We start from the raw sequence: 23,109 nt of genomic DNA on the forward strand, positions 1-23,109 counted from the left end.
CATCCAACATAACGGTTAAGACTGATGAAATGGGTTAAGTTGTAATAGATTAGCAATTTGAAGGGCCAAATCTTAACTCTCACTTAATATTAGGTTTGTTAAGCGTAATAACTCTCACTTAACAGTTGAGTTTGTTAAGCGTATTACCCTCATTTAACCGCAAGGTTGTTGAGTATTTAATAACTCCCACTCAACTTTTAGGATCATGGAAAAAAAAAAACCTTTTATCTTTTTTTTTTTTTTTTCATTTCACAAAACTTTTCTTTTCCTTTTAAATTAACTTATTTCCTTTAAAACCTCATTTATTTCAAAATTCCTTTTTCTTTTTAAAATTCATTTCCTTCCAACTTATGTAATATACAGTTCTATAATACATGAACATATTTAAATTCACATGACTGATTATCACTAATAAAGTATGCAGAGCAGTACTTCATGGTATATCATATGGGATGTAAAACAATTTACTAGATGTCGGTCAATAAGTTTTTTTACTTACACTTTCGTCTACATCCTCGTTAAACCTTCAACGTACCTATGTCATGTGCTTGCCTGAAATTTATTATATTGCATTATATATTAGTCGTGATTAAATTTCTTAATCCCTAAACACTACTTCATCGCTAGGTAATCACCCTCTTGCTCCCATGCATCATGCATGTAGCATACCTTACTTTTTTTTAATGGCTTCTCTTAAACCTAGTTCTTTAGTTTCGTTTCTTCATTAAAATTTAAAACCTAATTAAGCTCTAAATTATATATTTTACCTTTCACCGACACGTGTCATGTGATCATCCGTAATACTAATTATTACGTATGTTAATTAGCTAGGCTTTTTAGGTAGCTAGGCCGTTTTAATTATATTAAAATTCTAAACTCCTACGGAAAGAGTAACGCTATAAGTTCTCTCTATGTTTCTCTTGTATTTCTTCAAAATTAAATTATAACTTTGAAATTTTTGATTTGTGATAGATCACTATTAAATTTTGATATAATGATAATTTTAAAAGCCAGCCAAATCATTTTTAGAGAAACACTAAAATGATATAAAAAATACTTCTAACATTACTATGAATGAAAACCTCACCACTCTCTTTTTCCTCGAAAAAAACCCTACCCCTCAACCCTAAAATGGTTTTATTTGAGCAGGTTGCGAATGTAAGGGGTGAATCATTCGAGAACAAGAAAGTAAACTTTAAACAATTAAATTTTGCCACTAAAACTAATAAATTGTGCTTTCAATAAAATAAAAAATAAAAAAATAAAAATGTTTTGATACACGTAAAGTACTACTTGAAGTTGAAATAGTTAATTTTAAGAGAAAAAAAGACGATAAGAACGATTTTTAAATAAAAAAATATATATACTAAAAATTATACAAATTGGACAAAAATTTCCTCAAAATTGAGAACCCAATCTAATAAATTGTCATGTGTCCCTCTTACATGAGACATATGTTACTATTAGAAGTCAGTTTAAAGAAAATTTCTCACAAAAGAATTTGTAAGAAATTTGTCATTACAGTATAGCCTATTCATTATTCATTCTATAACTAATAAAATATTGAGAAAAATTAAAATTAAAACAATATGATATTCATGTATCCCTATCTCTCTCCCACCTATTTTTCATTATAAAAGCGTGCATAATAATGCATAACATGATTATTGAAAACGAACAAAATACTAACGATGCTAGTGACATTGAATATGAACAAATCGATGAAACTCTCTATGTACAAATTTTTTACGAGCATACCCCTGAATTTCTAGAGTTCATTGAAAGACATGTGAACATTAGAGACGGTCAAACTCATTCTCAGCTGCAACCTGACCTTATCAAGCACACGTGGCAATTGCATGGTCAATCCTAAGAATTATTAGTCTTATTGTATGTTTCTAGTAGCTTTGTTTTCCTTTTTGTATTGTTTTTTTTTGTAAAAAAAAGAAGAAGAAGATCAATTTCTTTGTTTTTGGTTGCTTTGCTTTCATAAATTGTGTTATTTTGCTAGAATGTTGAACTGGTGCAACATTCCTACGGTTTAGCTCAAAGAATGTGTGAAAATTTAATATTTTCTCTTTTATTGAGTGTTGGCAAAAATATAATAAAAAATAATATTTAAGTGCAAGTAAAATGTAGAACAGAGAATTTATTAAAAAGAATATAGAAAAAATAATAATTAAAGTAAATAATTGTACTTTTTCAATTATTATTTTAACTATTATTACCGGAAGATGCTCTTAACTTCCCCGGTAAGAGAGAGGCCCTCGATTTTAATATTTGCTTTGTAAAAAAATCTTACGATGAATTGAACACACGTCAACGGAGTATGTTAAGAAAAGAATCTCAAAATCCAAAATAACTTCTTTTTTTTTTTTCAATTGTACTATTACTAGAAAGCAGCACGCTTGACGTGATAATAAAGGTTGTACGATCAAGGAAAATTAAATTACAAAAAAAAAAAAAAAACAAAAGAAAATTTTTGCATTGCACAATCATAACAAGTGCACAACAACCCCTCATATGAAGATAGACCCCACTGTAAAGGCAAGCCAAATACGAAAGAAATTTCATGGACAAATCTTTTTGAAAAAGGAAATGCTAAAAATGCAATTAGTGCACATTTAATGTATAACTTCAAGATTCATTGAGAGAACCCATATGTATAAATCACAACCCAATATATTTTAAAGTTGTGCTTTAATTATGCACTAATCGTACATATATCACAACCCAAAAAAGAGAGATTTCGAATTCAACGTACATATCCTCAATCAATAATTGTGCAAGTGGTCGTGGACGTGAAAACCGTTGTGAATGGATGAACTAGATTGATTATTTATTTATTTTAAAGTGATAGAATACTACCACGTATTTATAGCTTTTTCTTTTTTTTTTTTAAAAAAAAAATATAAAATTGGTCAACGATTTACTTTATTTGTAATTAGTATCAAAATAAAATCAGAAGTTCCTTAAGTATATGCCCAAAAAAAAGAAGAAAAAAAAAAAACAATTGACTTCTTACGATCAAATTTTGTCCATTAACTTAAATAGTTTTGATGTATCACAAATTCAAATTCTTCTTGCAAGTGTTTTGTTAAAACATATTGTGAGATTTGATTTTAACATTAATTGTAATTTATTGTAATCAGTCAAATTAAATCAAATTTGAATCCAATTAAATCTGATTTAATTTGATCTCCCATACTATATTTAATTGTATTCTCTCCACCTCCCTATAAATACAGACTCTTTGTATTGTAAATTTATCAAGTGAAGAAGACTTTATATATATTATACATATAAGTCATAAACCGAATCACGTAAAATTTTTATGTCTATTTTATTATTCATCAATCTTTTATATTTCATTACCAATATCATGGCCATCACATTACATGATAGTTGATGGGTGGTCGGACCAATCAAACTATCCCATTTTTTAGATTTGTTTTTTAATTTTTTTTTTTTTTTTAACACTTTCTCCTATCCTTGTGGACATGACTCGTATACAACCATTCATGTAATGAATGGCTGAAACTGAGATAATTAACGTCGGATTCATCTGTATAAAATGTTAGCAAAGGTTTAAGCCAAACTTGTGAGTTAATTAATCCTCCTACCAGCTGAAGTATTAAATTTATTTTTACATGTATATTGAGTAAATCTTTTTAGCGGCAGAGATACCATTTGCATGCATTTACTTACATTAGTTACATACCATGACATTAATATTTTGTGTACATGAGCCTGCTCTTTATAATATTTGAAATTGAGAATAAAAAAAAAAGTTTTCAAAAGAATTTTACGAAATGTATGTATAATACAAGAGTAATGTTTCTTGCACAACTCTAACAACTTTTTTTTAAAACCAACCATTGAATATTTAGGGCTCACATATAAGAAAATAAATTTTGATAAAAAAAAAAAAAATAGTTAAAATTGTGCAAGAATCATTACTCATATATAGTACAAATATATTTTTAAACGTTATTTTCTAGAAGAATTTTAAGAATAAATAAAAGTATAAGTGTACACAAGGCCAGTTCATTCAGGATTATACGTTCGAAACTATAATAAATAAAATAATGCAATGATTTAAATATATTAAAAACTATATCCCAAATGTCATACACTCGTTGTCAAATATTTTCATCCCATTTGACTGGGTTGTGTGGTCCCCGTATTAGGACTTAGACCTCTTCTCGAACAAAAAGAAGCGACCCTCCTTGGATTCTTTAGCCATGGGTCCACGCCCATATAATGAGAGATTTACCCATGATCGATTGCCATGTTGTCTCCCCTCCAAAGCACACATGGTTGCAGGATCCCCAAATTTAGGATCTAACGCTCGACGCCCTTATATAAAGACTAGCTTCGGTACCGAGCTTATAAATCTCACTATGTTACAGGGAGTTTTCAAATCATAATCAAAATGTTCACAGATAAACTGAATCATTCAGAAAATTATACATAAGGTGCCAATTTTCACCTTCTGAAACTACAATGTCATATCTCATCATAGAATTCTCATATGTCACATTGGTAACCCAATGCCTTTCCAGATCAATCAATGCAATTCGCATTTATAAGATTTCACATAAATTACACAATGACACCACTATATCAAATATAATATTACGTATAATCAGTATCAAAATATAGTTCAACTCACTATTTGCATGATTTATTCAAAAAATTTCATTTACTTTGAGAATCAATGACAATAAGACATATGCTCATGTATATACACCAAAATACATTTCATTTTGAAAATCTTTATTTTTAAGCGTAATATTTTTATAAAATCCTTGATTAATAAGTTCTACTTATCTTAAATTCATTTACCACTACTACGGAGATTTACCACACGTCGGTCTATGTCACTAGTACATAAAAATAAATTAATTAAATATCAATACCTAATATAATAAAATATATATTCTTTAAACAATAAAATTCTTAAAAGTAAAATTTTCACTTTTGCCTATTCTGTAGGTCCTTTATTATATCACACCTAACCCAACTTAGTCTTTTTCCTCAATCGCCCTTTTTGCCTTTTCCTTTTCCTTTTTCACACCCGTACAAGACTATTTAATTTCTTTTTTCACTTTACTTTAAACCCATTCTCTTCTTATTCTTTTTTTTTTTTACGATTCTCTGCATCTTTGTTTCTTTTTATTTGTTTTGTTTTTCTATTCTATTCACACCGCAAACTAAATTAAAGGGTGGGAGAATTTTAATAAAAACGCTTTTGGGTGTGGGTATAAGTCATTCTCCCCACGGGTTACATGCAACATGCATAGGTCCCACATTTAATGTCTTTTTAGCATAAAGTCTCAAAGTGATGAATATAATTTTCTTTCTTGTCCAAGTTTCACGTTTGATTATTGACGATTGGTTTCAACGTCTAACGTCTTTATATATATATGGTTTCAACTTTCAAGCGCTTCAGATCGCATCATTGGGACCAGATCGAGTTCAGAAAAGAAGTAACGAACTCAACCTCCAAATGACGAAAACAACCAAAAAATGCATCAAACTCTCTTTCTACACAAGCCTCTTCCTTCTCCTCTTCAGCCATGCAACCTCTGATCAGCTCCATGATCAAGAGCACGCAGTTCTACTGAAGCTAAAGCAACACTGGCAAAACCCCCTGTCCCTCAGCCATTGGACCTCATCAAACTCCTCCCACTGTATCTGGCCAGAGATCAACTGCAGTACCGATGGCTCATCAGTCACCGGACTATCCCTCCAAAACATGAATATCACCGGAACAGTCCCACCCTTCATCTGTGACCTCAACAACCTCACAACCCTTGACCTTTCATTAAACTATATGACCTCAAATGAGTTCCCACGACCTCTCTACAACTGCTCCAATCTCCAATACCTCGACCTGTCGCAGAACAACTTCGCCGGCACAGTCCCTGATGACATTAACCGCATGGCTCAGCTTCGCCTGCTCAACCTTGGAGCCAACATCTTCTCCGGAAACATCCCAGCATCCATCGGGCGGTTAACAGAGCTGAGGTCACTTCAGCTTTTCGCATGTCAGTTTAACGGTTCTTTCCCGCCAGAAATTGGCAACTTGTCCAATCTCGAACGACTAGAATTGGCCTGGATGACGACGATCATGCCAGCAAGGTTGCCTTCAGAGTTCACAAAGTTGAAGAAACTGAAGTATCTTTGGGTGACAAGCTCCAATTTGGTAGGAGAAATCCCAGAAAAGATTGAAAAAATGGCGGCACTTGAGCATTTGGATTTGTCAAGGAACAATCTAGGCGGGAAAATCCCAAGCGGTTTGTTTATGCTGAAGAATTTGAGTATAATGTACCTTTACAAAAATAATTTGTCCGGAGAGATTCCTCAGGTGGTTCAGGCTTCAAACATAGATGTTATTGATCTCTCCGAGAATTACTTGACCGGGACAATACCCGATGACTTTGGAAGACTAACCAAACTATCGGGTTTGGCTTTGTTTATCAATCAATTATCTGGAAAAATTCCAGATAGCATAGGCTGTCTTCCAGGGTTGATAAATTTTAATTTGTTTAACAACAATTTATCAGGTACTCTACCTCCAGACTTTGGGCGGTATTCTATGCTTGAAGAGTTTCAAGTGTCTTCCAATAGACTTTCTGGCCAGCTGCCACAACACTTGGGTGATAATGGAAGGTTGGTAGGAGTGGTAGCTTTCAACAACGACCTCAGTGGTGAACTGCCCCAGTCGCTTGGAAATTGCAACAATTTAATAATTCTTAATGTTCATAATAATAGGTTTTCTGGGAATGTTCCCAGTGGCTTATGGACATTATTGAGTTTGAGCATCTTGATGTTAAGCAACAATTCTTTTACAGGTGATGAGCTTCCTGAGAGATTGTCACGCAATCTTTCTCGATTAGAGATCAGTCATAACAGGTTTTCGGGTAAAATTCCGGCGGGAGTGTCTTCCTTGAGGAATTTGGTGATTTTCGACGCTAGTAATAACCTCTTAGATGGCACAATTCCTCAAGAAATAACAGCTCTTCCTAACTTAACTACTCTTTTGCTTGCTAACAACAAACTCTCGGGTAAAATTCCGACAGAAATTTTTTCCTGGAGGAATTTGAAGGTTCTCGACGCTAGTAATAACCTCTTAGATGGCACAATTCCTCAAGAAATAGCAGCTCTTCCTCAATTAACTTCTCTTTTGCTTGCTAACAACCAACTCTCGGGTAAGATTCCGATAGGAGTGTCATCTTGGAGGAATTTGGAGGTTCTCAACGTTAGTAATAACCTCCTAAATGGCACTATTTCTCAAGAAATAACAGCTCTTCCTTATTTAACTACCCTTTTGCTTGATCATAATAGACTCTCAGGCTCTCTTCCTTCAAATATTCTTTCATGGAAATCGCTGACTACCCTAAACCTTTCCAGAAATGCATTCTCTGGACAAATTCCAGAAGAATTTGGTTCATTAGCAGGCCTTACTGATTTGGACTTGTCAGAAAACCAACTGTCTGGCGAAATTCCATTGCAACTTGGCCGCCTAACAGTAGGTTTTCTCAATCTCTCTTCCAATCATTTGACTGGGAGGATCCCAATTGAATTCGATAATGATATATATGCAGGAAGCTTCTTGAACAATCCCGGTCTTTGTGCTTATAGCTCATCAGTAAACATTGACAAATGCAATTCCAAATCAAGCAAAATTTTGGTTCGATTTCTTGTTTTGATAATATGTTCGGTGATAGCAACACTTCTACTAGCTTTATTCTTCGTGATCAGGATTTTCATGAGAAGAAAGCAAGGATTGGATTTGACTTGGGAGCTCACCTCATTCCACAGGCTGAATTTTACGGGATCAGACATTATGTCAGGAATGACAGAAAATAACGTGATAGGCCGTGGTGGATCAGGGATGGTATACCGTGTTGCAGTGAATCCTTCACGTGATATTGTTGCTGTGAATCCTTCGCGTGATATTGTTGCTGTGAATCCTTCGTGTGATATTGTTGCTGTGAAGAGGATTTGGAATAGTGGAATGCTAGAACAGAAGCTTGAGAAACAATTTCTTGCAGAAGTTAAAACATTGAGTTCCATACGACATTCCAAGATAGTGAAGTTGCTCTGTTTTATCTCCAGTGAGGATTCAAAATTTCTTGTCTACGAGTATTTGGAAAATGGTAGCTTGGATCTATGGCTGCATAGGAAGAGTGGAGCATCAACTTTCTCAGATTCAGTCCAACAAGTCAACCTGGATTGGCCTAAGAGGTTGCAGATAGCAGTTGGTGTTGCCCATGGACTGTCCTATATGCACCATGACTGCTTACAACCCATTGTTCATCGAGATGTGAAGTCAAGCAACATTCTTTTAGATTCTGAGTTTAATGCAAAACTCGCTGATTTTGGTCTTGCCAAGATGTTAATCAGACACAGAGAATCTGCTACAACGTCAACTGTGGCTGGCTCTTTCGGCTACATAGCTCCAGGTGTGTGAAATAATAATTTCTAAGTTCTATTTTGATTATGGTGTTTGTTTCTCCATTTTTTCCATCAGTAGGAGTTGAAGTTTGGTGTTTGTTGTTTGTTGTTAACTTGAACGCCAGAGTATGCTCAAACGGGAAGAGTTAACAAGAAGATTGACGTTTATAGCTTTGGGGTTGTCCTTCTGGAACTGACAACCGGAAGAAAAGCTTATGATGGTGATGAAAACACATCACTTGTCCAATGGGCATGGCGACAGATTCAGGACAGCAAGACTATAGTTGATGTCTTGGACGAGGAGGTTAGGAAACCCTGCAACTTGGATGAAATGTGCTTCGTCTTCAAACTTGGAATCTTGTGTACGTGTACGAATCCATCTAAAAGGCCGTCCATGAAAGAGGTTTTGAAGAATCTGCTCCGACCAAACCCAGCTCCAAATCGTGGCTCTTCAGGTCAAAATGAACCGCACAGTAGATCTGGCCGAAGGCCCACCTGTCAAGTATGTGGCAGATTGGGTCACACAGCTTTGGTCTGCTGCCACAGGTTTGATCAAACCTATCAAGCTGATGGGCTCAATCCCACAGCCGACACTGCTGCCGCGGCACAATCTCGGGACCTAAGTTGGTACCTGAACATCGGTGCTACCCACCACATCCCCTCCAACCAAAGCAACCTAAATATTCACTCGGAGGAATATGATGACCTCGATTAAATTCAAGTGGGCGATGGTACTGGAGTGACGCAGGAAAATCAGTAGTTGAATTATCAGATACTGAATTAATGACAGATATTTCAGTGCCATTTAAAATATTTTTGTAATTCTTTTTTTTTTTTTCTCTAAGTTTAAACATATCTCTTTTTCACTAGTGATTTAAGATGCTAGTTGTCTGTCTTGATTGGGTTTTTCAATTATTACTTTGTTTTTGTTTGTCTGTTTCTTATTTCCTGTAATTTGTTCCTTCCGTAGTACTTATTTAAAAAAGAAAAAAAAGAAAAAAGGAACATTCACAAAGACTTTCGTATGAAGATTATTTTTTCCATTTGGAATCGATGCATAAAAAGAATTTTTCTCTGAATTTGGCAGAATTTATTGGTCATAGTAGGCATTGATTTTCGGTGCAAAGATGAATTATTGATTTGTCCTGATAATATTAATTTTGAGGCTAAAGAATAGAAATAGTTGAAGAGGGGCACTTAAACAAAAGATCAAAGATGACGGTTTGGAAGATTAGTAAAAGAAAAAGATAGTACGGTCAACACTATTATTCATATCACACTTGCTAATCACTTTGTCATAAAATTTTTATCTCATACATTATTTAACTTTCTGCACCATTTATTTATAGTGAGTAAAGGAAAAACATATTGAAAAACTGCTATCTGCATATGAGGTAACACCAAAACGTCATTTTACTGAATTTAATTAAATATATATAATATATATTATATATAAAAGGTATGTAGATGCGGTTAATAACTTCATCCGCATACCCTAAAAAGTAAAAACTGTTATGCGAACGATTACTTTTACTAACCGCATCCGCACATGAAAATAATAAATACGTGTAGATAGCATATGCAACCAATTATTATCAGCTACATTTACACTCTGCCTAAAATAACGTGAACAACAGGAAAGGTGGCATTGAACATTCAAAGGAAAGAGATCACTTATTTTTGTGTCTAAGCGATGAAAGAGACACTTGGGATGGACTAGGACGGAAGCCTTTGTGGAAACATGGAAGTTCGACAAAAATTGGTGGAAGACTCCTCAATTCCACGCACTTTTAGCTGGAACACGTTTGCTTCACCACTTTTCCAGTCAAATTTTTGTTTGGATTAATACATTTCCAGTCAATTTTCACGTTTCTCTCCCCCATAAAAAAATACAAAAAGTTAAAATAAGATGACCATTTCTATTCATTCGTTTAGTATCAATATAGAAATGATTACAATACCATAATTCTAAAAATCATATAAAAAAAAAAAAGATTTTTTTGTTGAGAAAATGATCTTTAGAGCTATTCCATTTTCAAGAGATAACTATTTCTACTTGAAGGAGAGTAGAGGGTTACCAAACGGTGCCGATATCTCTCGGCACAACAGCATGCAGGAGTCATTGAAAATAGGGCTAAAAAGCTGCACCAACCACAACAAAATACAAACAACACCCAAATCAAGAATCAACTAACCAGAAACCAAACGAGAACTAAATCTAAAAGCCAGAGTTATAACTACCCACTAATTAAGCAAAATATGATTAGACATATATACCCTAATTAATTAAGAACTGAAAATACATGTATTAACATAACAACTGACAATAATTAATCTTCATGCACGAGTGTAATTGTTGTTAAAAAAAGTTAACTAGTCAAGCATTGGGAAAGAATTGGTTTTCAAACCTTTATTTGAGTGTTGAGTCCAATTTGTCATATTCTACACCGTACCCTTCGAAATAAAAACATATTTAGAACAGAAGATTGAATTGAGTGGATTTTCTTCTTTCTTGATGCCAATTAACATGGCATCATGAAAATGATTAGTTTATCTCACTAGAAGAAGCCTATTGGCAAGACCCTCCCCGTAGCTAGGGATCCCCAAAACCTTCCAAAATAAACACTTGTGGAATTATTTCCAAAGATTACTAGTGCCGGACCAAACGTACAACAGCTTGATGTAGTTGAGTTATAAGGTTTTGGTTTTGGGTTGAGTTGGTGTCAAGTGCGTGCGGTTTAAGAAAATTATAGAATTGAAGTTTAGGAAGCTTTGATCGCAACTCGTTCGAATGAATAAGTGCATCATGTGTTTCAATACTAAAATTTGAGTTGGTCGATCATAATTAAGGTCGTCCACACCTCATTTGATTGGAGATGTGCTAAAATCTAAAGCCTCGATTGTTCGATCGAAGTGATGCGATATTTAAAAATCCTAAGTTTCATTCGGACAAACTCGATCAAACTAGCCACATATTATTTTAGTTCATAAGATGCGGAGGTAGAGGTGATACCATGCACCTTTTAGGTTGAGGCACTAGCCCCCAAAATTTTAAAGTACCTTTTAAATTTTTATATTTTTCAACAAGATGAACTCGATCTTCAAAATTAATTTTTACCTTCCATATTTTTCTATTTAGTTTTACCTTTCCAAGCCTAAACTCAAACACAAACCTTCTCTTGATACTCATTAAACCACAGAAAAACTTTCGGCCATCAAAGTTTTGAGTTGTATAGAAAATTCTATAGAAGAAAGACCTTTTGGAACTATTGCATTAGTAGACAATCAAATCGTTGGCGGGTATAAGTCAGGTTCTTTAATTATTTCAAAGGTTTAGTAAGTCTTGTACTCGTAATTGTAATTGTAATTGTAATTGTAATTTATTTATTTTTTTAATAATTGATAAATTCCATGCGGTTGGCTAACACTAGAGTGATATTTCTTTTCAAGAATTCAAGTCAAATCCTGAGCTTGCTGCCTTTATTGTTCATATCTTTCCAGTTGAAGAGGTTTCGAACGATCTTGGATTTTTTATTTCAAATTTTTATAATACTGGGTTTGAAAAGAGATACGTTGCACATTATTGAAGACTCAGTGATCCACCTCATCATCCACCAACGAAGATACTCAAAGATTATAGTAAATTTGAATAATTTGAATAGGCAAGGAGTTCACCTCTCATCTCCAACACTATCTACATCCACTTACGAAGATATAATACTCAAAGATCAGTGTTAGATTCAAATTTACTTTGATCTTGTGCATCTTCGTTGATGGATGATGAGGTACACTCCTTGTCTATCACCGAATCTTCAATATAATACACATCATTATCTTAAATAGATATGGGACGCACAACAACCCCAATCAGCAATTAAAAACATGATCATGAATACTACTTTTTCCACGACAATTTTCCACAACAACCCAACCAAAGTCAGGACTTGACTTGACTTGACCCGGTCTATACGCCTTTTAATATTATATTTTAATGGCAGATTGCTTTTCCTTCTTCCCACCCCACACGAAATTTAAAAAATAAATAATAAAAAAGTTCAATATAATTTAGCCTTTTCAACAAACACTCATTTTTCATACAGCATTATGAAATGACAAGTGTTATATTTTGGTTTTTCAAAATGTTAATTTATTGTAACTTAGTTCCTTTCATCAGTCTTGACCGTTATGTTGGATGAAAAATTAAATTTGATCAAAATATTTCAAAAATAACTTTATTTTGATTATTGAAAAACCAAAATTATCTTTCGTCTTTTCTATTAATTAATAAAGAAGATTAAAAGTCAAATCATTACTTTGAATGAAAACTTCTAGCGTTTAAAAATCAAATCATTTTTATAGGGACACAAAAAAGATATAAAAAAGACTTCTAACATTACTTTGAATAAAAACTTTACCACTCTCTTTTTCATCCGAAAAAAAACCTTACTTATCAACCCTAGATAGGCTTTGTTTGAACGGGTTACAAATGCAAGGGTCGACTCGTTCGAGAGCAAGATCACAAAGAAGATCCAATACAAAAATCTTCAAGAACAAGCAAAAGTATTGCAAATAACAAATAAGTAAACTTTGAACAATTAAACTTAATTTGCCGCTAAAACTGATAAATTGTGCTTTCAATAAAAAAAATTTAAATTTTTTAAATGTTTTGATACACGTAAAGTACTACTTGAAATAGTTAATTTTATTGATAATGGTTTAAGATAACAACAACAAAAAAGCCCTCGTACAACATGTTGAACGTACGGACGTTTTCCGCGTTGCATTTGATTGAAAAAGCATCAAACAGTAGTGGATGTCAAAGTTGCAGCATTCTTCTCTCCATAATCGACGGTTGGTTGCATCCGAGCAAAATCTTCAGAACCTCTTTCTTGGACGGCCTGGTAGAAGGCAGTTTACGTGTACAGCTGATTCCAAGTTTGAAGACACAACACATTTCATTCCAGTAACGGCATTCCTTCACCTCCTCATCTAAGGAATCAACTATAGGCCCGGCATAGTTAAGCCGTTGCCATGCCCATTCAACAAGGGATGTGTGTTCGTCACCATCACAAGCTTTTCTTCCAGTTGCAAGCTCCAGAAGGATAACCCCAAAGTTATAAACGTCAATCTTCTCATAGAATCGTGTCGTGTGAGAATACTCTACAGTAGTTCAAGTTCACGACAATAAAAAAAATAAAATAAAAATCCTGCCGATGGAAAAAGGAGACAAACCAACATCATAATTATCAAAATGAAACTTGGGAAATTTGATGTCACACACCTGGAGCTATACAGCCGAAAGAGCCGGCCACATCTGACATCTTGGCTAGACCAAAATCAGCGATTTTTGCATTAAACTCAGAATCTAAAAGGATGTTGCTTGACTTCACATCTCGATGAACAATGGGTGGTGAGCAGTCATGGTGCATATAGGAGAGCCCCCGAGCAGCCCCAACTGCTATCTGTAACCTCTTAGGCCAATCTAGGACGACATGTTGGACTGAACCTGAGATAGTTGATGCTCCACTACTCTTCCTATGCAGCCATAGATCCAAGCTACGATTTTCCAAATACTCGTAGACAAGAAGTTTTGAATCCTCAGTACTGGAGATACAGCAGTACAACTTCACAATGTTGGAATGTTCAATTGAACTCAGTATGTTAAGTTCTGTAAGAAATTCTTTTTCAAGCTTTTGTTCTGGCTTTTTGTTCCATATCCTCTTAACAGCAACAATATCACTTGAAGAATTAACAGCAACACGGTATACCTTTCCTGATTCACCAGAACCAATCATGTTATTTTCTCTGATTCCTAACAAAATGTCAGATTCTGTAAAATTTAGCCTCTGGAATGAAGTAAGCTCCCACGGCGATGTTAGAATTAATTCCACATCCGAAGATCCATGCTCTCTCTTCTTATACTGTCCAACCACGAAAAATGAAGTCAGCAAACCAAGTAGAATTGCGGTAACCAAACCTATAATAATAATCCAACCAGATAATTTGGATGAAATTTTGCTTGAATTTTGGGGTTCGGAATTGCATTGGGCAATGTTAAGTAACGGCCTATTAGCACAGATACGAGGATTGTTCAAGAAGCTGCTGGCATATGCATCATTTTCGAATTCACTTGGTATCCTCCCAGTCAAATGATTCGAAGAGAGATTGAGTGAAGTGAGCTTCAGGAGGCCAAGTTCTCGTGGAATTTCACCAAACAGTTGGTTTTCTGAGAGGTCCAAATCAGTAAGTCCTGGTAAAGAACCAAATGCCTCTGGAATTTGTCCAGAGATTGCATTTCGGCTAAGGTTTAGCATATTTAGCGATTTCCATGATAAAAAATCTGATGGAAGGGAGCCTGAGAGTTGATTATGATCAAGAAAAAGAGTTATTAAAAGAGGAAGAGCTGTTAATTCTCGAGGAATTGTACCATTTAAGAGGTTATTGCTGGCCTCGAGATACACCAAATTCTTCCAAGAAGACACTCCCGTTGGAATTTTACCCGAAAACCTATTATGATTAATCTCTAATCGAGAAAAATTCCATGACAATCTCTCAGGAAGCTCACCTGTAAATGAATTGTTGCTTAACATCAAGATGCTCAAATTCAATAATGTCCATAGGCCACTAGAAACATTCCCCGAAAACCTATTATTATGAACATTAAGAATTATCAAATTGTTGCAATTTCCAAGCGGCTGGGGTAGTTCACCACTAAGGTCGTTATTGAAAGCTATCACTCCTACCAACCTTCCATTATCACATAAGTGTTGTAGCAGCTGTCCAGTAAGCTTATTAGATGATACCTGAAACTCTTCAAGCATAGAATACCGCCCAAGGTCTGGAGGTAGAGTACCTGATAAATTGTTGCTAAACAAATTAAAATTTATCAACTCCGGAAGACAACCTATGCTATCTGGAATTTTTCCAGATAATTGATTGAGAAACAAACTCAAACCCGACAATTTGGTGAGTCTTCCGAAATCATCGGGTATTGTTCCGGTCAAGTTATTCTCTGAGAGATCAACAACGTCTATATTTAAAGCTTCAACCACCCGAGGAATCTCACCAGACAATTTGTTTTTGTAAAGGAACACTTTATTCAAATTCTTCGGCATAAACAAACCGCTTGGGATTTTCCCCCTCAGATTGTTCCTCGACAAATCCAAATGCTCCAGTGCCACCATTTCTCCAATCGTGTCTGGGATTTCTCCTACCAAATTGGAGCTTGCCACCCAAAGATACTTCAGTTTCTTCAGCCTTGTGAACTCTGAAGGCAACGTTGTTGTGATTCTCGTTATGTAGGCCAATTCTAGTCGTTCGAGATTGGACAATTTGCCAATTTCTAGCGGGAAAGAACCGTTAAACTGACACGCGAAAAGCTGAAGTGATCTCAACTCTGTTAATTGCCCGATGGATCACTACGAAAATCACTTCAATTTGCCACGTGCAGTTTGACGCGTGTACAGTGTCGTACACGTGTCAAACAGTTGGACACGTTCATTTTGACACGCGTCTCACAATTTGACACGTGTATTCCAATACACGTGTCAAATTGAATTTTTTTTTTTTAAAAAAATCCAAATTCAGTTTTTTATTTAATTAAAATTTTTATTTAATTATTTAATAAATAATTAAATACAATTAAATAATTCAATTAAAAATTAAAAATTCAAATTCAGTTTTTTATTTTTAATTAAAAATACAATTAAATAATTAAATTTAAATTTTATTTAAATAAAAAACTGAATTTGGATTTTTTTTTTAAATATAATTTTGTTATTGTTTTTTAAAATTTATTTGGGTTAATTAATTAATTAATTAATTAATTTTTTTTTTTTTTTTTCAAGTTTTGTAATTTCCGACCACAAATAACGCAATATTTATTTTACCCAAAAACAGTACGAAATCATATTACATAAACCAATAGTTAATAACATATTCGTTAACAAGCAAATATTTACGAACAAAAAATAATTACACAAAATATCTACAAATCTGAAGGGCATCCCTGCAAATCACGAGGTACCGTCCCAGGCGTGTTCTCGCCAACCGGCGATTGCTGCGCAATGAATGGTGTAGCGGGCGAAGGTGTAGCGACAGTGGAGTGCTGACTCAGCTGTCGTCCAACAGGCGACAACGTACCAACCGTTGTCAAATTACTTGCAAATAATATAGACAATTAAAGTATATAATATTACTTGCAAAATTAAAGGGGTAATGAAAACAAATTGAAATTAATTTTGTCCTATACACAATATAAATCATACCTGCAGATGCACTACTAATGGACGACGTACTACCTACGTGTGCAGGTGAAGACTGATTACCAAGACATGGTGCTGATACTCCCATAGAGGACATGAAGACCTCAAACTATCACATGCGCTGCTCTATGCCGTCGAACTGTTGCACGTGCTGCTCCAACCGGTCATTCCTCGCTCGCTCAGCCTGTAGCTCCGCTTGGATCTCTTCCATCTTCCGAGACTGTTCGGCCCAATCCCGAGACGTGCCCTGAGATGGTCCCCCCCTGTGACCGAGGCCTATATGAGAAACATGTCCCTCAAACAGGTGTGACGTTCGGCCCAACCTGCCGAACCCTCCCTGCATACTCAGGCCTCCCAACCGCCTGTTCGTAAGCATCGTTCGGTGCCCAACGCATCGTGTCTGCGGAGACGCTTTGCGTGGCGGCTGGATCACTGGATAAACTCTGCGTCATCCTCTCCTGTACGTCGTCAACATGAAAAAGTCATATATTGAATAATGACATATCACACATAATTTAAAAATATTAGTAAATTAAATCAGTAGCATACGCATAGGACCCGTGTACGTTCATTCACGTAAGTGCCGTCCTTCCTTGTGTGGGTCTTCACGAACGACGCGGCGCGAGTGGGGGGCGTGCCAGATGTACATGTCTGTCGTCATGCAGTTGACATATATAACAAACAGATAGCGATAAAAATAGTATAAAGAAAAAGAAAAACAATTACCAACAAATATTAAAAACATAAACATATATATTTTCATACCTCCTCGTGATTAAATCTGGCATAACTTTTAAATCCCGCACAATGGGGAAGGTCATTCCGCTCCAGCAGCCTCTTCATCTGTTTAGAAGTTGCCTACGCATTGAAGATGAAAATAAAAATGTAAGCATTGACACACTTAAATTAAAACTAAAATTAAATGAACTGTTATTAAAAAATAGTTGACAATTTTTTTGCCTATATACGATTTTATGCTCTCTGCACCAATTTCTCAGCAGGAACTCTACATCTGTTGCATCATACTCCTCAAAAAAATTGTCCGGCATTCTCGCATGGATACTCTCGGGCGTGTCACCGTCTCCAATACATAGTTTGGTTTTGAACCTCGACTTCCACGAGCGGTGCTTACGGCCAATATCATTCCACGCCTCCTGTTGTGCCCTGCGCGCGTCTACTGATACAGGTAGATAGAACTCCTCCTGCACATTCAATCAAAGCATTATAGGTTTAAAAAAAACATGAAAAACATTAATCTCAAGTTTAATTCAAATAAATAATTAAATTATATTCATAAACATACCATCAGCGCGTCCCACATTGCCTGCTTAATCTGCTTATTTACCCTCGCTCGTTCGTCCCGCATGTGTATGTAGGACCCACTCCTGATCAGCTTGCCCTCAGCCCGCCGAAAACGATTGCAGGCTCGTCCTACAGGTTGTATAGCAGCATTGTACTGCAATACAACCTTCTTTCCCCTCGGGAGCACCCAGTTTCTCGCTGGGTCGTCAATCACCTCATAATAAATGGTCCCGTCTGGGTTGTACCCTAATGAAAAAAATATTCAACATTTAATTGGTTATATATATATGTATATATATATATATATATAAACAAATTGTAATCAAATAGTTATTTTTTTTCCAAACAAAAAAAAATATTTTGGTAACATAATATGAGTTTTAAGGATGTCTAAATATGTACTTACCCATCAACTGAATCTGCTCAATCCCTATGTGCTGGGTCGCCTGCAACCTCCTCGCCAACCCTTCCGGCTGGTGGAGGCTGCTGATCATCATCTGAATCCATATCCTGGGGGATACTGGGGGCCAACTGATCGGTACCCAACATCGCAACGTCCTCCTCATGGGTACTCTGTCTCCCCCCCACATCTGGCATCTGACTCTCATCGAAAAGTGGCACCTGGCTCTCACCAGATAAAGGCATCTGGCTCTCTACATGCCCCGGGCCCTGACTCGCCCCCTATGCTGGCATCTGTCTCGCCCCCAAAATCTGGCCCTGAATCGCCAGGTGTGCCGGTATCTGTCCCAACCCCACAGCCGGCATCTGCATCTCCCCGGTCTGTGACAGTGGAAATCTACCATCCTGCGTCTCACTATCAGGGTTATACGTCGACGGTACACTATACATATACGAAAAGTGTGGCGCATAACCCTGTGACCCCATCCCCTCTCGCACCCACCATCGATAGACGTTACTCGGTTGGGTGAACCCTATCTGAGATAATGTCGGCAGCTCCGACAATGGAGAGCTGCAAGGTCCAGCTGTACTGGTCTGCCCGTGATCTGACGTGGGCACAGCCACCATACCCGGCAACAATGGTCTATAAGCCCCGTCTGGGTGGTGTGGCCACGCCACAGTATATAATGCCGTCGAATCAGTGGGCATGGTCATGGGGGGCACGGGTGGGCAAGGTGCCCGATATGCATAAGGAGGGGGTCTCTGGTCCATCAATACCTGTGAATAAATGTAGACAAATTAATTAGAATATCTTTTTTAATATATTTTTAATGAATATGCAAATTATACAACGAAATTTATGCAAATAATAAAAATTCGTATTGAGTTCAAGCGAATTGTACAAACAATATATATATCAGTCAAGTGTGTTGAGTTCGAGCTAATTATACTCACAACAAATACATCAATCATTGTATCACGGGAGCTTCAATCGGATCAATGTCGGGCCTGTCGTACTCGAATTCATCATTCGTATCGGGTAGGTCATCAGTGGCTAGTACGAGCGGTACGCACTCATGGTAGGTTGTACCATCCTCATTACTCCCATCCCCCTGGTCAACGTCGTACACGTTGCGTGGTTTGGTCCTAACCGCACAAACCCAATTTGGGTTCCTTCCATCTTCGACGTAGAATACTTGATCCACCTGAGATGTAAGCACGTACGGCTCGTCCTGAATCAGTTCTCCCCTGTGGACGAGGTGATTGAAGTTGACAAACACTAGGCCATACTCGTCTATTGTGAATCCTCTGTCCATCGTGGGGTCTGCCCAATTGCACTTAAATAGGACGTACGTAGTCCTGTCATAGTACTCGACCTCAACTATATCGGTTAACTGCCCGTAGTACGTTTCGCCTTCAACGGTAGGAACACATAAGCCGCTGTTCTGAGTCCTCCTTCCCACATCATGGGCAAGCGTACGAAACAATTTCCCATTTACCACGTACCTGTTGTACTTGACCGCTGTCTCCTTCAGCCTTCTACAACGCATAACCAAGTTGTGGCCCAATTCCTCCCTACGTTGATCGTCAAGGCCATCGACCTATGTTATAATTACAAATATTAAACATCACATTGGGTAATTGTATTGAACCCGCATAAATTTATCCAATTTCAAAATTACAACTATTTCCTTACATATGCACGGTACCATTCGCAGAACTGCTCATGATGTTGTGCTTCAATAAGAGCCTCTGTAATGCGACCTCTAGTGCATGATCGCCTAAGCGCGTCTTTGTGCATTCTACATTCAGCATATACAATTATGTAGTAATTGTTATTAATATTTTTATTCGAATTCTGTTAAATATATAAACACTACTTACGTCCGCAAATTGTGAAACTCTTCAGAGTTGAACACAATATAACGATGAATCTGGTGCATTATCAACCAGTTCAGAGTAACACGCGTGCCCGCCCCCTTGGATCCATCAGGATTTCTCTGAGGTCTGTTGTGGAATGTTGGTGCGTTATTCAGATACCTTGAACAGAACGTTACCAGCTCGGTCGCTATGTACCCCTCCGCAATGCACCCCTCAGGAGCCGCTTTATTTCGCACATTAGACTTGAAATTCCTAAGACTCCTGGTGTACACAGATACACGACAATTTAATTGTCGTCAATTAGGGTTACAATTAAATCGAAATATATATATACATATTACGCCGAATTTTACCTCTCTGCCGGGTACATCCATCTATACTGCACGGGTCCACCGAGTCTACACTTGCGCACAAGATGCACGACCAAGTGGACCATGCTGGTAAAAAACCCTGGAGAGAATATCTGTTCTAGCTTGCACAAAGTGATACAGACGTCACCCTGCAGTCGGTCCATATCTTCTTGTGATAGCTTTGTTGAGCATATGTCTCTAAAAAATGCAGAAATCTCCACAAGAGGTCTAACAACTTTATCAGGCAATGACTTACGCAGTGCAATTGGGAGAAGCTGTTGCATCAGTATGTGGCTATCATGGCTCTTCAAGCCGGAAATTGTACGGTCCTTGAGTCGAACACATCGTGAAATGTTCGAGGCGTATCCGTCCGGGACCCTCACATTTCGAAGAACCTTCAGAAAATTTTCTTTGTCCTCTCTAGACATGGTGTGACAGGCAGCGGGAATATATGTTTTACCATTGGCGGCCGTGAACGGATGCAACTTAGGTCTCAACCCCATTTCCTACAAGTCCAGCCGAGCTGCCAAGTTGTCCTTCGTTTTCCCTTTTATATCCAAAATAGTGCCAAGTATATTGTCCATGACATTTTTCTCTATGTGCATAACATCAAGATTTTGCCGAAGCAAATTGTCTTTCCAATACGGCAATCCGAAAAATATACTTTTCTTTTTCCATATAACATCGGAACTCCCTGCACCCTTCTTCCGCTTCTTCCGTTTCTTCTTCTTACCCGCGGTCTCATCCCCAAACGCAACTCCGTCCAACTGTTGGAGGATCTCGTCTCCGCATGGCACAATCGGCGCGCTGTCAAATTCTTCAGTACCGTCAAATGTTCTCCTGTTCAGCGGCCACAGATGTTCAGGCGGCAAGTATCTCCTGTGCCCCATATAGCAAAATTTACATCCGTTCTTTAAGCGTATAGAACGTGTCGATTGCATACAGCAAGGGCATGTCTTCGCACCCCTGTTAGGCCAACCAGATAAATCTGCATACGCTGACAAGTCGTTTATTGTCCACATCAACTGGGATCGCATAATAAAATTTTCCTTCTTTGAAGCATCGAATGTTCGTACCCCTACATTCCACAGTTTAAGCAACTCATCAATAAATGGCAGAAGGTAAACATCAATATCCATACCTGGTGAGCTCGGTCCAGGGATAACCAGGGACAGGATGAAGGACGACTATTTCATGCACATCCAAGGTGGCAAATTGTACGGCACAAGCATTACGGGCCATGTGCTGTGGGATGTGCTCATGTTCCCAAATGGATTAAATCCATCTGCTGTCAAACCAAGCCGGACGTTCCTATTCTCTGCCATAAAATCTGGATGTAAAATGTCAAACGATCTCCATGCCTCACCGTCGGCTGGGTGCCTCAATATGCCATCCCTAATGTGGCCTTCTGCATGCCATCTCATATGGGGCGCAGTATGCTCAGACATGAATAACCTCTGCAACCGTGGGATGAGTGGAAACCACCTCAAGATCTTCACCGGGCGTTTTTTTCTCGCTGATATGATCTCACCATCATCATCTACATGTGTATTAGCCCTCCACTTAGACTCTCCACATACGGTACATGAATTTAATTCTTTATTGTCTTTCCAGAATAACATACAGTCATTACGGCACGCCGGAATCTTCTCATACCCCAGACCCATGCCACTTAGAAACTTTTCGCCTCATCGCAAGGAGGCAACAACTGATTGATAAATTCGAGAATGTCTGAAAAAATCTTGTTACTAATACCTCCAACGCACTTCAAATTGTACATATGTACAGTAGCACTCAATTTACTATGCTTTGTACCAGGGTGAAGGGGCTTTTCGGCGGTCTTTAACAGCTCTTGGTACTTCAATGCGTCCCCGCAAGAGGTATCTTCATCAACTTGTTGCGGAAGAGTACTGACGGCTTCAGGAACATCGTGCACGCCGAAGGCGTCACGCAACATGGCGTGCATGTTATCATCCTATTCCACTGCGACACCCTCCTGTTCTGTGACTTCACCATGTTCAGTGCTACAGGCAGCGGTATCTGTGCCACTGTGATAACTCGAACACTGACCAGGAATAACGGACCCAGTCGTAGTCTCACCGTGCATATACCACAAATTGTATCCCGGATTCATCCCCCTACCTCCAGTCAGGTGGGCAAGAACGTAATCTGGAGTGTGACGCTGGTTATTTCGACAATGCTTGCAAGGGCAGTAAATTTTTCCATCGACGGCCGTACAGTTACTAACGGCAAATGCCACAAACGCCCTACACCCGTCGTTATACCGTCGTACCCCTAGGTGCTAACATCCAAGACTTGTCCATATTTCTCTGTATAGGGTTAAGAGGACAAGACAAATCATACGTCTTACAGTATAAACGTGTAGGATTATTTTATTTTTTGTTTTTAAGGGTTTAGGGTTAGGGTTTGTAAGGGTTTAGGGTTTA

At 37.3% G+C, this 23,109-nt stretch overlaps 1 protein-coding gene and 1 pseudogene across 1 annotated transcript; one reads left to right on the forward strand and one right to left on the reverse strand.

The window, feature by feature from the left end:
• The first annotated feature begins 5,480 nt into the window (after positions 1 to 5,480).
• Positions 5,481 to 9,181, forward strand: LOC133857473 (receptor-like protein kinase HSL1). The gene is made up of 3 exons (XM_062292745.1): positions 5,481 to 7,073; positions 7,362 to 8,474; positions 8,592 to 9,181. The coding sequence occupies exons 1-3, from the start codon at positions 5,513 to 5,515 to the stop codon at positions 9,179 to 9,181; spliced, it is 3,264 nt and encodes a 1,087-aa protein (XP_062148729.1). The 5' UTR covers positions 5,481 to 5,512.
• Positions 9,182 to 13,282: 4,101 nt separating this feature from the next.
• Positions 13,283 to 23,109, reverse strand: part of LOC133857474 (receptor-like protein kinase HSL1) — a 17,173-nt pseudogene continuing 7,346 nt past the window's right edge.

This window comes from Alnus glutinosa, chromosome 14, assembly GCF_958979055.1.
Source record: "Alnus glutinosa chromosome 14, dhAlnGlut1.1, whole genome shotgun sequence".
Taxonomy (NCBI): Eukaryota; Viridiplantae; Streptophyta; class Magnoliopsida; order Fagales; family Betulaceae; genus Alnus; species Alnus glutinosa.